The sequence below is a fragment of the Mercenaria mercenaria genome, chromosome 5 (genome assembly GCF_021730395.1).
Source record: "Mercenaria mercenaria strain notata chromosome 5, MADL_Memer_1, whole genome shotgun sequence".
In the NCBI taxonomy this organism is placed as follows: domain Eukaryota; kingdom Metazoa; phylum Mollusca; class Bivalvia; order Venerida; family Veneridae; genus Mercenaria; species Mercenaria mercenaria.
This window is the reverse complement of record NC_069365.1, coordinates 42,719,021-42,736,319: the sequence shown is the minus strand read 5'-3', so window position 1 is coordinate 42,736,319 and position 17,299 is coordinate 42,719,021. Positions and strand designations below refer to the sequence as shown.

The window sequence follows — 17,299 nt, the reverse complement described above, 5'->3', positions numbered from 1 at the left end:
GCTATGCATAACATCTAAATGCCAACTGATTCATCTTTTTTTAACATAAAATTTAAAGTCTAATGGGACTTTAAAAGAAGAATATACTACTTAATAAACCTGTTATTTATATGAGCCGTGCCATGAGAAAACCAACATAGTGGGTATGCAACCAGCATGGATCCAGACCAGCCTGCGCATCCGCGCAGTCTGGTCAGGATCCATGCTGTTCGCTAATAGTTTCTCCAATTCCAATAGGCTTTAAAAGCGAACAGCATGGAGCCTGACCAGACTGCGCGGATGCGCAGGCTGGTCTGGATCCATGCTGGTCGCATACCCACTATGTTGGTTTTCTCATGGCACGGCTCATATTTCTTTCAGTATTTCTATGTAAATTCAGTAATAAAACATTGTTTATGGACAAAATATCAACCTCTATAGGGATTTTCTTATCCACAACCCAAGGGTGTGGTAAATCCACCTTGTACTTGTATTGTTCCATGGCATCATTAAGATATCATGTGTAAATATGTATATTTATGTATATAATCAAGCTTGATCTATATTCAGTAAAATTTAATAAATGATACAATAGTGTTCAATCCGTACGAAGTTTACACACATCTCGGCAGTCAGACAAAAAAGTAATACGGACCTTAGCTCTGCTTTTGGTCTGTAAAATATTTTTGGTCTTGCAGCCCAGTCCATGAGCTTGCATACAGACCTCAACATCATGTATGATTTGTTAACTGTCTATCACAACAGCTTACAGGTTACATTTTGCTGTGCGTATTGAATTGTTTTCTTGGGTTTCGCATCACACCGATACAACTGTACATCATATGGCAACTTTCCAGCTTAATTTTGAAGACCTAAGGTGCCCCTCTATGCATTATTTCACCACAAGCGGGCACATGGACAGAACCCTTCCGTAAGTCAGCTGAATGACGTCCTCAAATGAAGAAATCAACTCCCCGAGTAAGTCGAACCCACATCGATGAGGGGCAAGTGATTTGAAGTCAGTGACCTTAACCACTTGGCAAAAGAGGCCCCTCTCTGCCTATTGAACAACAGTACAGTTACTAAAGAAACTACTAGCAACATATGATGAAAGAACAAAGGTAAGAAAAGTTATCCTCCTATAAAAACATGTACAAATAAAAGACAAACCTTTAAAAATTCCATCTCTTGATATGGATTTACAAAATTTTCATCTTTTGGCATTAAACCTAGCTCCATTGACATCTAAAATAAACAAACATGCTTGTGAAAAAAACAACAACAAAAAACAATTAATTAAATAAGGAAATATGTTAGTTAAAATGCACGTTACGCCTTATATCATTAAAGAACGTATATCTGATTTAATCAAGCATCTAACCAATAGCTTTGTGAAAATTTAGCAATAACAGCAGCATAATAAAGCTTTTCAAATTAAGTGAATAGTGAATAAGATCATAAAACTAGAACTGTATGGAGAATAATATATAGTATATTTTCTCCAGACAGCAAACAAATTTTCTATGCATAATTTGACATAATCTGGGCTTTTAACTGAAAATGATTTTTTTTACTTTGATGACTTCAAATAACTTCACTTTAACATCTTATTCATAAACAAAAAGTGTAAAACTGTTTGAAAAAGTTGCGTTGAGGTGACTTACTGTCTCTTGTGACCTTCTCTTTTGACTTAAAGGCCTCAGCAGTAAAAGGAGTCATTCTCTGACCTTAAACAAAGATGCCAAGAAGTTTGATGGCTGACTGTCTGGTCACAGATAAGTTAACCTACTGACCCCAAAAATTACAGGACCTGGTGTTATCTACTGACCATCGGCACTCATCTTTTGACAAACCTAGGTCAAAGCCTTTCTCGAGTATTGACAGGAAACCATTTTCAGTCTTCAGGTCACTGTGACATTGACCGTTGGTCTATTTACACCTCCCAGTCCCCCAAACAAGAGATCATCTAATGACCATTCTATTTAGATCAAAGCCTTCTATTATTACTTATGCAACACCAAATTACCTACATACAGATAAGACAGGACAGGACATGACTTGACAGACCGACTGACTGACCTACCTACCAACAGACAAACCAACATTAGCAAAACAATATACCGCATCTTCTTCACAGGGAGCATATAAATCTACCCTCAGTTAAAAATTTGCAATGTACTTACTAATGATAATAATTGTTCATTTGGTCCCTGGAATACTCCAGATTCCATAGAAAACCAGACAGCCCAACCAATGAGAAACTCCCAGTGTTTATTTTTGTCGTAGATATCATGTGTAATATCAGGAAGCCGTAGTATCAGGTCCCCAAACATCGCTGTGTTCTCAAATACATTTGACATGGCTGAAATGTGAGAGTGAAGTTTTAATACCCCTTACTTCTCATGTTTAACATATTCATTGTACATTATACAATTATTGACTCTTGAGCCATTGAATATGATGTGATATTTGAGGTCAATATTGCCCTTTTCCGGTGAATATCACATCATATCCAATGGCTCAAGAGTCAATAACTGTTTTATTACATGGGTTTAGGTTTATAAATAAACAACAAATATTTATTGTAACACATATTTAATATTTGAAATTAACAATAACTGTGTAAAACTTCCATTCTATTTTTAGAAAGTCACCTTTAATGGGGAAAATCCTCTAACCATTAAACATGAAATATATTTCGAAAGATGACGAGAGGTTTCTGCCAATGAAATTTAAGTTATTTTTAGAACATATAACAATAAATATTACGTCTTTAATCAGCAACCATTACAAAAACTCAATATCAGTCATAACAGTTATGGTTAGGAATATTAACCAATACTACTACTTACTTCTTAGTTAATGACCAACCCCTTATAAATGCACCTTCCTAATAGTTTCATAAATGTAAGCTTATTTAGGTCATAAGTGAATACCCGCACTATGGCAGTGCTATAATTTTCAAAACTCATTCATTGTACGAGGATTGTCACTTAACCCTTACCATGCTAAATTTCTATAATGAACTTGTCCATCTTTTAATTTGGACAGTATTATTAACTGTTAAAAGGGGTGCATGCATACCAAAAAGATACTGACTGGATGTGCAGGCTGACCTGGATCTGCACTGGTCGCAAAGGCAGAATAAATCATGTCCAGCTTGGTAAGGAATTTACATTCTATAAAATGAATATTTATGCTGCATATACACCTTAAGGTTAAAATGTTCATACGCATATTAATTTTGTTTGATAGCTATAAGCCCATATTTTGAATATACAGTTATAAAAATGTTTACTACAAAATACAACACTCACCATCTCTGATTGTCTCATTTTCAGGAAAGGGATCCCCAGGTACAAAGCCATATTCTGTCAAGTTGTTTTTCGACTCCTCTAATACCTGCAAATATCATACAAGATTAACAATATCAATTACTTTCAACTAGATAGTATAATATGACAGCTTCATTTTCATTATTTGATTTGCAATCAGAATGGCAAGTGAATTCTGAACTCTCATGGATAGCAAGAACAGTATCAACACTGTATGAGGTCTGCCCCTGAAAATGCTTGATAGAATTATACAATATAGCCAAAACAAGGCCTTACTCCAAAGAAAATAAGCAGACATAAAACTTGAAACAATATGTACATGTTCACTCGATATTTAATGATAATGTATTCTATGTTTCATTTGAACTGAATGAAGTAGAAGGCAGTGAGAATACAAATTCAGATGTAGTTGTAATATAAGTTACCGGTAAGTGAAAAAAGGGGGCATAATTCAGGAAAAATATATTCAGGTCTGAAAGTCAAGACCAACTGGGATTATCCACTCTATGTTAAAGATGTATACCATGTTTCATTTGAACTGGATAGAAATTTTTGGAGTTCACTAAACAATGAATGGATGTAGTTGTAATTTGCATTATGTCAAAAAGGGCATGAACCAAGGAAAAAATGAATAAACATGTAAGTTCCAGTAACATGCACATGATAAAAGATATCAATTTTCATTTGAATGGAAAATATAGGAGAAGTTGAGTACTGCACAGTTTATGTACATTTTGTAGTTGTAATATTGTTAAGTCCAACAAGGGACATAAATCAAGACACAAGAATGATGTGAAATTGTATGACACATGAACATGAAAATATCTGATAGAAGGGCACAAGAAAAACATTAATATAAGTATTAGAAATTCAACTGTATACAGAACTAGGTAAAAGTAAATTTATTAAGTGGTTTTGCACATTAACTTTGTGTTTTCTTTAAAAAGTTGATTCTTTGCAGTAAAATTTATTTGCATAAAATTTAAATTACCATGTTTACAATGCTTTAATGCAAAACAAGCTATGATATATCATGCATATAATGTGAATTGACTTTATGCACTGAAATAAATTGTTATATGTTACTCAAAATGTTATCGACAAGTTTCTACATTTGTGTGAGTTGCAGAAACTAACAGAATTTTACATTTAAACTTTAATACCAGTGCAATGTCAGCTACCTTAACCACTATGCCACTGAGGCTTCTTCAGTTTTAAATGAAATGTTGGGAATATAAAAGAAACCTATTTGATAAACGAGGTTTCAATTGAGTATGTACATCATTTACTCATGATCACTATGTAAATTATGCATATTTACCTTTAAAAAGTTAAGATGAAAGGTTTCTGCTAGTAATGCATACTTTAGCCTTACTTGTTCGGCTTATCGTGATGACTTATTTTATTATCTGATATTTTAGCAACAGTAGAAAGTTACCAGTAAACATCCTATTATTTGGACTATATATATTTACAGTGAAAACAGTTTCTGCAAATAATGCAAACTTACCCCTGAATCTAAAAGTTACCCATACTCACCCTGAAAATATCATGTTGACCATGCTTTCTGCAAGTTAAAATATCATTAACCATGGTTTCTGCAAGTTATACATACTTACCCATTCACCATGGTTTCTGCATGTTATGCATGCTTACCCTGAATATCTCATTCACCATGGTTTCTGTAAGTTCTGCATGCTTACCCTGAATATATCTTCACCATGGTTTCTGCAAGTTCTGCATGCTTACCCTGAATATAATATTCACCATGGTTTCTGCAAGTCATGTATGCTTACCCTGAATATATCATTCACCATGGTTTCTGTAAGTTTTGCAATACTTACCCTGAATATATCATTCACCATGGTTTCTGCAAGTTCTGCATGCTTACCCTAAATATAACATTCACCATGGTTTCTGTAAGTTCTGCATGCTTACCCTGAATATATCATTCACCATGGTTTCTGTAAGTTTTGCGTGCTTACCCTGAATACATCATTCACCATGGTTTCTGCAAGTTCTGCATGCTTACCCTGAATACATCATTCACCATGGTTTCTGCAAGTTCTGCATGCTTACTCTGAATATAACATTCACCATGGTTTCTGCAAGTTATGCATGCTTACCCTGAATATAACATTCACCATGGTTTCTGCAAGTATGCTTACCCTGAATATAACATTCACCATGGTTTCTGCAAGTATGCTTACCCTGAATATATCATTCACCATGGTTTCTGCAAGTCCTGTATGCTTACCCTGAATATATCATTCACCATGGTTTCCTGCATGCTTACTCTGAATATATCATTCACCATGGTTTCTGCAAGTCCTGCATGCTTACCCTGAATATAACATTCACCATGGTTTCTGCAAGTTTTGCATGCTTACCCTGAATATAACATTCACCATGGTTTCTGCAAGTTTTGCATGCTTACCCTGAATATAACATTCACCATGGTTTCTGCAAGTATGCTTACCCTGGATATAACATTAACCATGGTTTCTGCATGTTATGCATGCTTACCCTGAATATAACATTCACCATGGTTTCTGCAAGTTCTGCAGGCTTACCCTGAATATAACATTCACCATAGTTTCTGCAAGTTCTGCAGGCTTACCCTGAATATAACATTCACCATAGTTTCTGCAAGTTCTGCAGGCTTACCCTGAATATATCATTCACCATGGTTTCTGTAAGTTTATATTTATGGTCATGTTTCATCTTGGATTTCTGCATTGACTTCACAGCGTCTAACTGTATAGCTCTCTGGTGCTCAAACAACTTCACATCTGAAAAAAAAATATGACTGTACTACAGAATCCAAAAGCAAGGTCACTGGCAAAGTATTCTAATGCACTTCATGTTGGAGAAAGTTCTTTCATGCCCCTGGTTTTCATTTTTCTGGTACAAACATGCAACTACCACACCCTGAAATGAATTAAATCTTCTATTTCTTATGTACTAAACCTACCTGTTCATATTTCTGGCTCAAACATGCAGCTTTCCCCATCCCCATAAAATTTAATATAACTTTGCTTTCTCTCAGAATGAGTACCAAGCCCAGTGTCTGTTACAAGACACTATAACCCACTAGAGATTTCCACAACAACATTTCTCAACAAATACTGTATGTCACATTTACAGGCAAGAACAATGAGATGGTAAAGTTCACAAAGTGTTGGCCACCACATCAAATGGCCATGTGATCAGATCCTGTAAAAATTTCAATTCTAAAAACTCCACTACCTGATTGGTTGATTCTGAGCAGAGACCTAAAACTGACCAATGGCAAGTTTGAATTCTTAGACTGGTTTCCAAAACTGATTTTTTAGAGTTGTAAACATTATTCACAACCAAGCTTAAATAAACCAATGTATTATAATTATGTGACAGCAATTTAGGCAATTTTCATGTTATATATAAGAAAAGAAATACTAGCCGGAGAGACTGCCATATTTGTGATATAGTGTAATGGCAGAATAAGATAACAGTAAGTATGCTGGCAAGGAATTTTCTCCAAAAAATAAAGTTTTTCTCTGCAAGTTAAATCGATGTTGCAATAACTGACACCTTATTTTAATATATACATATAAACTGTAAAATGAAGAAAAGTTAAAAACAAAAATAATACAAAGTAAATTTCATCATGGTGTCGTCCAATTAACAAATGAAGTATAAATCCTTACCATCCATCAGCCATTTTACTAATGCAATAAAAGACACGACAGCTGTGTATATCAAGAAACGAGTAAAAAATCCAGACGTTGGAACATCCTCAACTGATGGAACTATCACTTTCTTCATTGTTCAATTTTATTGTCTGTTTAAAGTCTCCTTTGGAATAGTATTATAAAGTTACACTGGTATTTTTTTCACTTGGTATTTTAATTTCCTAACGATGTGTTTTTACGCCTTTTTTGAGAACATTTTCTCTATTCATATCAAAGTTAATCAGCTTTGATTTATATCTTGAATGAATAAAAATTGTTTCAGATCCCTGAAATTGTCCAATTTTTAAGATATATATTCAGTAGAAAGTTATTAAAATAATGGTATTGAGTAAAAGTTTTTAATTCTCTTCTTAAGCACTATCAAACTTTTAAAACAGAAAAAATATATTCCATGTCTTAATCCTGCATCCTCCAATCAATTTACATCTACAATGTAAAATTTTGAATTTAGAATTAACAATTAGAAATAAAAATGTTTAAAAAATAAACAGAAAATACTAAAAAAATTCTGCTGGTTGATTTATCCCAATAAATTATAATGTGTTGGCACTCATGTATAAAGTTAACACGTGTGTAAAAAGCAAAATCTAGTCACGCTGACTACAGATGTTAATATTACTCGATAAATCAGAGATCTATATTCTTCTTTCTTTGTTGTAATATTTCTTGGTCCCTGCAATCAACAGACCCTGTAACATATTGTTCAAACTAAAAATGGTCAATATTTACATGAATATGTTTGGTTTATTCACCATAAAACTGCCTTTAAATAGCAAATGAAAATGTTTAATACGTGTAAAGGGTGTACAAATGTATGTTACAATAGTTCATCATATTAACAGTATGTGCAATGGCTTATAAAATGCGGAAGCATTCATGCTTGACTCCAGCTAACTAAACCCTTTTTTTTGGCTGCTTCAGTGCTTTTATTGTCCATTTTCAATATAATACATTTTTCATATTCTGTTCCACATGCCTGCTTCTCATGAAAATTTAAATAATATATCATTTTATGACGCATACAACCATCAATGCTACTTAAAATATTGAGAAATTGTGCTTAACCTTTAGCCTGCTGGCAGCAAGTGATTCTGCCTTTGCGACCAGTGCAGACCAAGATCAGCCTGCACATCTGTGCAGTCTGATCATGGTCTGCACTGTTCACCATTCAGTTAGTATCTTTTTGTTAAAGCACCCCTTTTAACAGTTAATGGTATTGTCCAAACTGAAAGATGGACAAGTTCATTATATAAATCTAGCAAGGTAAGGGTTAAAAGTCAAAGACCTTTCACAAGAGTTCAATAATTAAAGATGGCTTACTTTATGTTTCAGTTAACATGTTGCATACTTTAACATGTTGTGAAAAAAGTCATTTAAGACTTATTTGAACTTATCTTGAGTCCACCTCCCAAAGAAAACACTAAAATGATAATGTAACATCTTTCCATCTGTCTTTTAATTAACATCAACACCTCTTTTGAGAGTCACAGACAGTGCATTCCAAGTTGTTAGGTGAGATGAAAACGAAGACTAAAATACTGATGGGTCCAACATCAGCTTAAATGATAATGTAAAACAAAAGTGAGGTTGTAATGCGCGTTAACAGGTGAAGATTTTCAAATACTTCTGCCATCTCTTGATTATGAATACATAATTATAAAACATAAAAAAAATAATAAAAAAATTAAATTTAATAGCAAAATCTAAAGCATATTGGCTTATCACTTTGGGGCTACATCTCACACTTCTATGCTGCATCATATTTCAAAGACTTAGGGCTACAATTTTAGTTTACATATTGTTCAATACTGAAACATCTGTTAACTAGACAATCATTCATCAATATTGTAAAGCAGACTCCATTCTTAACTTGATACTTTTAAAACATGTATACCTGATCTAAATACCTTATCGATATACAATTTGAATAATGGTGGCCGTAACATAACAGCTGGGTATAGTGTTGATAGGCAACAACCATATTAAGAATTCATGCTTCACAGTTGCGTATAATTTAGATAGGCAACAACCATATTAAGAATTCATGCTTCACAGTTGCACAGTTGCGTATAATTTAGATCTATAGGCAACAACCATATTAAGAATTCATCCTTCACAGTTGCACAGTTGCGTATAATTTAGATAGGCAACAACCATATTAAGAATTCATGCTTCACAGTTGCGTATAATTTAGATAGGCAATAACCATATTAAGAATTCATCCTGCACAGTTGCATATAATTTAGATAGGCAACAACCATATTAAGAATTCATGCTTCATAGTTGCATATGATTTAGATAGGCAACAACCATATTAAGAATTCATGCTTCACCGTGAGTTGCATAGAATTTAGATAGGCAACAACCATATTAAGAATTCATGCTTCACAGTTGCGTATAATTTAGATAGGCAACAACCATACTATTAAGAGTTCATGCTTGACAGCTTGGTATAAGGTTCAAAGGCAACAATCATACTAAGAATTCATGCTTCACAGGTGCATAAAATTTCAAAGATAATCCTGCTTAACCTTTAGCTTACTAGCAGCGAGTGAATCTGCCTTTGCAACCATTGCAGACCAAGAGGTACAGGCTGATCATGGTCTGCACTGTGCGCTTATTCCGTCAGTAAATTTTCAGTGAACACCCCTTCCAATAATAATTAGTAATGCCCAAATTACCGGTAAATGATAGACCAGTCAATTTCAGAAATTTAGCAAGGTAAAGGTTAATAGCTAAATATTGATATATATAGAGAGTCAATCATTTTAATGATACAAGGGATCATTACTTTTTTCAGGAATACCTTTCTTTAAAAACTTTTCTGTATGATCAAATCAGTGCACATAAATCTTAAAGCTCATGTTACTCCAATACATATTAAGATATGATATAGTCAGACAAAGAAGAACGCAGGTATCAGCTGTTGCACTCTAAGCCTTGCAATTTAACATCAAACAACTGTTATCGGATTATATTTCAATATACAATACATGGTACTTCCTGAAACAGTTTAAAGCATGCTTTCATAAAACTGGTTTTGTATTAAAAGGAAGTGATCAATGATTATAACAAGAGGGTTCAGAAGGCCCTGTATCTTATATCTTACCCCAGATAATCAATATCTTATTTGATCTCTATGGGCAGCTGTAACCGCCAAAATTAGTAAATATACAATCCATTCATAAGCAAGTCAGTCAGTGCAGTGCATTTCAACGTCGTCTAGTCTAAAACTCCACCCTGTCAAATATAATTTTGCATTCAACGCATTGTATTTTGAAACCATTTAATACAGAACTTCATTCCATCCATATAAACATGGAACGATGCATTGAAAAACTTGTTGCGATGCTCTGTAATATGAAATCATCCAACGAAACATGATAGCATGCAGCTCAATGTGAAGCCGTTTAACACAACATGAGTATGTGCAGTGTAAAATGAAATGGTTTATTACAACTTGACACCGTCTAATGCATAATGAAACCGCTTTGTGTAATTAAGAGTGGTGTATAAAAACTTGATGCCATGCAGTCCAATGTGAAGACGTTTAACGCAACATGAGTTCGTGCAATGTAAAATGAATACAATTCATTAAAGCTTGACGCCATCTAATGCATACTGAAACCGTGTTGTGTGATATGGAGCGGTGTATCAAAATTTGATGCCATGCAGCCAAATGTGAAGCCGTTCAACGAAACACGAGTACATGCATTGTAAAAGGTTAATAAGACTATCAGTTCATAAGTTTGACCTGTTATAAATATAGATTCTGGATCAGTTTTACATAAAAATATCTTAAAATTTGTCCTAAATTGACCTTGTGGTTAAATTCTAACATTTAATTTTAAACAGTTCCTGCGATTTATCTGAATAATAAAAGGGACCTTATTTTCGTGAAACATCTTTCTTCTTAGTTTAAGCTTTGTCAGAACTATGCTTTGTGAAACAGACTCAGTAACAGAAATAATAATGACAAAATTAACAAACGCTAAAAATCTTCTGAGTTAATTATCAATCATATAAAATCAATGTTAACATGTTTATGCGTTGAATGCAAATATATTAGACGGGGTGGAGTTTTAGACTAGACGACGTTGAAATGCACTGCACTGACTGAATTGTTTATGAATGGATTGTATATTTACTAATTTTGGCGGTTACCGCTGCCCATAGATCTCAATTTCACTAGAAACATTCTGACAATCTCTTATGTATGTCTGGTAGTTTGTAATGCAAGATTTCAATGATTTCATTTGGTGACTTAGTATTTCATCCTAGTGACCCAGTTACAAATTTATCTTGGATTTTAAACAATCATTCTGACCAAGTCTCGTGAGGACCAGGCAGAAAATGTGGCATCTTGAGTGCTAGCAAGGAACTTCTGTGATTTGGCCTAGTGACCTAATTCTTTATCTTAAGATTATCCAGTTTCAAATTTGACCCAGATTTCATAGTGGCAAACATTCTGACAGAAACTTAAGATGATCAAATAGAAAATGTGGCCTCTACAGTATTAACAAGTTTTTTCTATGATTTTACCAAGTGACCTAGTTTTTGACCCCAGGTATCTTAGTTTTAAACTTGGCTAAGAGTTTAGAAAGACAAATATTCTGATAAAGTTTTATGGACACCAGGTAGAAAATGTTGCCTCTAAAAAGTTAACTAAAATTTTTCTACAGTCTAAAGTACTGCCTAGATTTTACTGAGGGAGACATTCTGAATATATTTTGTAAAGCCAGAGTTAAAATCATGATATCTATGGTGTTAACATTAATCCTGTTGACAACATAGACTTATGTGTTCTGCACATGGTCTTGATGAGGTGATCATTTGACCCAAGTTTCATGAAAATCCTAGGAGATACAGAGCGGACACAAAATGGAAGACTCAAACCTTTGACCTTGAGTTGTGGCCTTGACCTTGAGCTGACATGGCTGACTCATGCGTTCTGCACATCGTCTTGATGAGGTGATCATTTGACCCAAGTTTCATGAAAATTCTTCATGGGGTTTAAGTTATATGGAGCAGACACAATTGTTACAGACGGATGGATAGAGACTATTCCTAACCCTTAATCATAAAGAAAACTAGTCTCCCCAAAAGCATAGTAGTAATAGGCAAGAAGTCAATAGATGACAGGAGTGGAAGTCAGAGACACTGATGGTTGGCTTAGTGACTGAAATGAAATAGGAATCATTTGCTTGGCATGTCCAATCAATCCCATGAAGTTTCAACATTCAGGGTCAAATGGTTCTCAAGTTATTGATCAGAAATGGTTTTCCATGTTCAGGCCCCTGTGACCTTGACCTTTGATCTAGTCACCCCCAAAAAATAGGGGTCATCTACTCTGTAAACCTTATCACCCTATGAAGTTTGAAGGTTCTAGGTCAAATGTTTCTCCAGTTATTGATCGAAAATGAAGTGTGATGGATGGATGGCCCCTGTGACCTTGACCTTTGATGGAGTGACCCCAAAAACAATAGGGGTCATCTACTCTGTAAGTCCTATCACCCTATGTGTTTGAAGGTTCTAGGTCAAATGGTTCTCAAATCACTGACCGGAAATGGATTTCCATGTTCTGGCCACTATGACCTTGACCTTTAATAGAGTGACCCCAAAATCAAAAGGGGCCATCTACTCTGCATGTCCAATCATCTTATGACGTTTCAACATTCTTGGTCAAGTGATTCTCAAGTTATTGATCAGAAATAGTTTTCCATGTTCATTGTTCACGCCCCAGTGACCTTGACTTTTAATCTAGTAACCCCAAAAATTGATAGGGGTCATCTATCCTGTAAGCCCTATCACCCTATGAAGTTTGAAGGTTCTAGGTCAAATGGTTCTGAAATTACTGACTGGTAATTGATTTACATGTTCTGGCCACTATGACCTTGATCTTTGATCAAGTAACCCAAAAATCAATAGGGGTCATCTACTCTGCATGTCCAATCATCCTATGAAGTTTCAACATTCTTGGTCTTCATCTACTCCATAAGCCCTGCCATCCTATGAAGTTTGAAGGTGGAAAGGTGTCTACAACTTTAATGTCAGGGTTATAGTAATAGCTCCCTAGGCTCTAAAATTAAAGAGATTTCAATAACATGCTTCATAGACCTAGTTCTAGTTTATAATGATATCTATTACACAATCCTTTGTTCTTACTTTGTCTGGGTTAATGTTCATTACAGCAAGGTTACCAATTATAGTATCTGCCAAAATACTGTCTGCACGAAATTGGAAATTTACTCAACATGAAACAGGTACTGATTTACATTGTATATACAGTAAATATTCTTATAGGATTTCTATATGCCTATTTAAAACCTTTAGCCTGCTGGCGGCAATTGTATCTGCCTTTGCGACCAGTGCAGACCAAGATCAGCCTGCACATCCATGCAGTCTGATCATGGTCTGCACTGTTCCCTATTCAGTCAGTAAATTTTCAATGAACAACCCTTTGAATAATAAATGGTATTGCCCAGACTGAATGATGGACCAGTCCATTTAAGAAATTTAGCAGGCTTAGGGTTAAAGAATTAAACTCACAGAAGGACTGGTCCACATAATCAGCTGGGAAAGGTAAAGCAATATCATACCCTACTGATCAAAAGAAAAGAAAAATTGTGAAGAGGATCTTACATCTGTCATACATGGAGACTTTTGAGTGCACTTTTCCCTGTATTTTCTCATCATCCCCAATAGGGGCAACATCAAGCCCTTCACCTGTCCCCTCGCCTGTGGTGAGCCTGAGGGAGCCAAGGAGGTTGCTAACAATCATTACATATACACACAGCGTCAACTGAACATTTTTTGACCACATGGTTCCTCCTGGGTAGACTAGCTGTAATGTGAAAAGAAGAATTACAGAAAGCATTTTAACCTTTCGCCTGCTCTGCCTTTGTGACCAGTGCATACCAAGATCAGCCTGCACTTCTGTACAGGCTGATCTTGGTCTGCACTGTTTGCTATTCAGTTCTGTAAATTTTCAGTGAACATCCCTTTGAATAATAAGTGGTACTGCCCATATTGAATGATGGACCAGTCCATCTTGGAAATTTAGCAGCGTAAAGGTTAAAACCTAAATAAAATCAAAGCAATGACAGTTCTGAAACAATTTAATTTAAATTGGGAGTTATTATTGAGAAGAAGTTTTATCAATGTTTATCAATTCAAGTTTCATGAAGCTGTTGGACTGATGCAGCATTCAAAATCACATATTTCAAGTGAAGTTTACACTACACATTCAAAAGAATTGATGTGAAAATTTTGAAATATTCAGCAAACACTGATTTCACAGAATTATAATGATGAACCTGCATAACCTTATGACAAATAATTGAACAGAACAGTATAGCTAGGTATGGGCGGCAGTTACCACCAAAATTAGTAAATATACAACCCATTCAAACAAGCCAGTCGTTGCAGTACATTTTAACGCTGTCTAGTCTAAAATTCCATCCCGTTCAGTAACTTTTCATTCAGTGCATAGTATTTAGATACCATTCTAACACGACCTGATTCATTTTCCTATTCGACAAAGAAGGCTGGAAGTTGTGTGTTATTTTACAACAATTCACTGTTCTGATGTCACAATTATTACGTCATAGTGGCGTGTTGGAAAATAAACCAACAAAAAACAGGCAAATATTTTATGGACGTCATCAAGGATATACTTAAAAATCCTTGGTAACGTGTAAGAATCGAAATAATATTTCTCATTTAATGATTTGCCCCTGAATAAAATCATTGTTTGTCGTTCAGATGCGTATTATTAATATATCACTCCGGCTGTACCCTCGTGATATAATTCCTTCGCATCTGAACTCCAAACAATGATTTTATTCAACGACAAATCACTGTATGAGATATATTATTTCTTGATTTAATACAAAACATTCCATCCGTTTAAACATGAAACGATATGTTAAAAAACTTGTTGCAATGCACCGAAATGTGAAACTGTCCGACAAGTTATGGTGCCATGCAGCCCAATGTGAAGACGTTTGACGCAACATGAGTTTGTGCAATATAAAATGAAATGATTTATCACAACTTGATGCCATCTAATGCATCTTGAAAACGCATTGTTTTAACGAGCCGGTGTATAAAAACTTGATGCCATGCAGCTAAACATGAAGACGTTCGACGCAACACAAGTTTGTGCAGTGTAAAATGAGAAGATTCATTAAAACTAGACTGGTGCATTCTGACGCATTTTGTGGCATATAGTTCTAGGGGACTTCTGACATTTAAAATGTCAATATTTCGAAAAATTTAACTGCTGAAAGTACCTGTTAGAGTATGATTATGAGACATATTAACATTGACATAAACTGTTTCGACCTCTCCAAAGCTCTCTTCAGGCTATGATGGGCGCGACAACACTCGTAACTTTTCCCGCGACAGTTTTTTAAATTTTTTAAAATAATATTTTCTGCTAACGACAGGTGCGTTACATTACGTGCACAAGTACTATGTTTAAGCATATATGTGGTGCGGAATGAACCCCTAATTTTTGGAAATTAATCACTGTCGGAGGTATCATACTTGCTGCTTGCATTAAAGATGCTATAATTTAGTAACTCTTGTTTCGGCAACAAACATACCTGGAATTTTGTACATTACGCACGTGCGTACTGTGCGAAATGGGCGCTACGCCCTTGGTATTTGGTAAAATTATAAAACGTTTTATTAGAAGAGGTTACGACCCGTTTTGAGACACACCGCACATTTAGTGTTCAACCCGTTTACAGTTGGACACTATGCTTCCCTCTTTGATTCTGTCTGACGAAAGATGGGGAGGACTCTGTGATAAGCAGTTTTTAAATCCCACCAGGACTGAACTGTTTTGATTTCTGTCTAATAAGCCTTATTGCACATCTGGCCTGTTTCGTTGGGCCCTTAACGGTGGTTCTCTTGATGCTCTGTCTTCTGTAAAGGCATTGAGTACATACATTTTTGGTTTTTAATGTTTGCTTTTTATATAATTATACAGGAGCATTTTTGTGATTTACATGCCATGCCTTTTGTTTCCATTGCATGTGTTACAGATTCACCTGGCAGGGATTACTTTTATTTACACTGTCCCGTGTCTTTGGAACATGGTGTGGGTAAGAGTGAGGTCGGGTGTGCACCATAAACCAGTTAAAGCTCCCCAGTGGTGTTTCTGCCACTGACCGTTCCAAGACGGTGCACCACTGTGTTCCTTTATTTGTTTGTTTTGTCCGCGTGTATTTGCTTTGTATGTGTGTGTGCTTTTAGTGTGCACATCTGGGTGCTGTGAGTTTCATTTTGAGGCTGCATTTTTAGAACATGGCATTCCCTGTTTGATATTTATCCTTGTTCTTTTTGCTTAATAATAAGCGATGTATTAAATCCTGATGCCATGGAGCGCAATGTGAAACCATCCAACATAACTTCTATACATGAAATGCAAAACGGAATGACTCGCTGCAACTTAACACTGTCTAATCAAAGAGTCACTCTAATGCATATTGAAACCATTTTGTGAAAAACGAAGCAGTGAATAAGTTATAGTTATTGTTTGAGGAATAGGTACGCATGGTGTTTATAGACCTGTGAGAGGATTTGTGAACCAAGCGAGCGTAGCAATGTTTGTCCAAACACATCCTTTCATTATACGGATTCTTCAGGATATGACACGGATATCATTTTATCACAGTTTTTGAACATCTTTGAAGTATCTGAAGTTTATTTATTTGCTGCATTGTTGTATATATGTACATGTTTTTATATAGATTTATCATTACGATATAACAAGATCGTCTGGGTCATGTGGCGTATAAATCGCTCAATCTCTTGTATATTTTAGCAAAATCATCTGATAATTACACCTCCCAGTCGGGGGTACATTACCTCGATCGGAATATATATCGGGGTAATATAAGAACAATAGAAAAGTACAAAAGTTTGGATAACATTTTAACTAACTTTGAAAACTTTGTAAGATATTAAGAATTAACAGTAGAGTGAGATTATTCCAAAGTTGGTTGTTAAAATTCAGATTTTTTTTAACAAAAGCAAAATAGATAAAATTGTTCACAGGTGATAAGTTGATATATCAAAAGTATTAACTATATTAAAATTGTAGCTGTTAGCACTTTTCCAGAGATACTGAAACTTTTGAAAACTCAGAAAATACTATTAAAGGTTTATTGTTGTTGTCAGGAACACAACTGAAAAAGTATTCAAGGGATTAATTTGACATTTCTTTCAATTACTGAGGAC

The 17,299-nt window shown here is 35.0% G+C and overlaps 1 protein-coding gene across 2 annotated transcripts in view; it reads right to left on the bottom strand.

The window, feature by feature from the left end:
* The window catches only part of LOC123557027 (coiled-coil domain-containing protein 134-like), a 34,278-nt gene that overhangs the window by 14,419 nt on the left and 2,560 nt on the right, over window positions 1–17,299 (bottom strand). The window contains exons 1-6 of one of the 2 annotated variants that reach the window (XM_045348210.2): window positions 13,691–13,821; window positions 7,004–7,474; window positions 5,982–6,106; window positions 3,297–3,381; window positions 2,163–2,341; window positions 1,150–1,224 (exon numbers count right to left, since the gene is read on the bottom strand). In XM_045348210.2, coding sequence (XP_045204145.1) covers window positions 1,150–1,224; window positions 2,163–2,341; window positions 3,297–3,381; window positions 5,982–6,106; window positions 7,004–7,121 — 582 coding nt within the window. In that variant the 5' untranslated portion in view covers window positions 7,122–7,474; window positions 13,691–13,821. Of the gene's footprint in view, window positions 1–1,149; window positions 1,225–2,162; window positions 2,342–3,296; window positions 3,382–5,981; window positions 6,107–7,003; window positions 7,475–13,690; window positions 13,893–17,299 lie in introns of those variants that run through there. The other variant, XM_045348208.2, reaches the window with a different exon arrangement.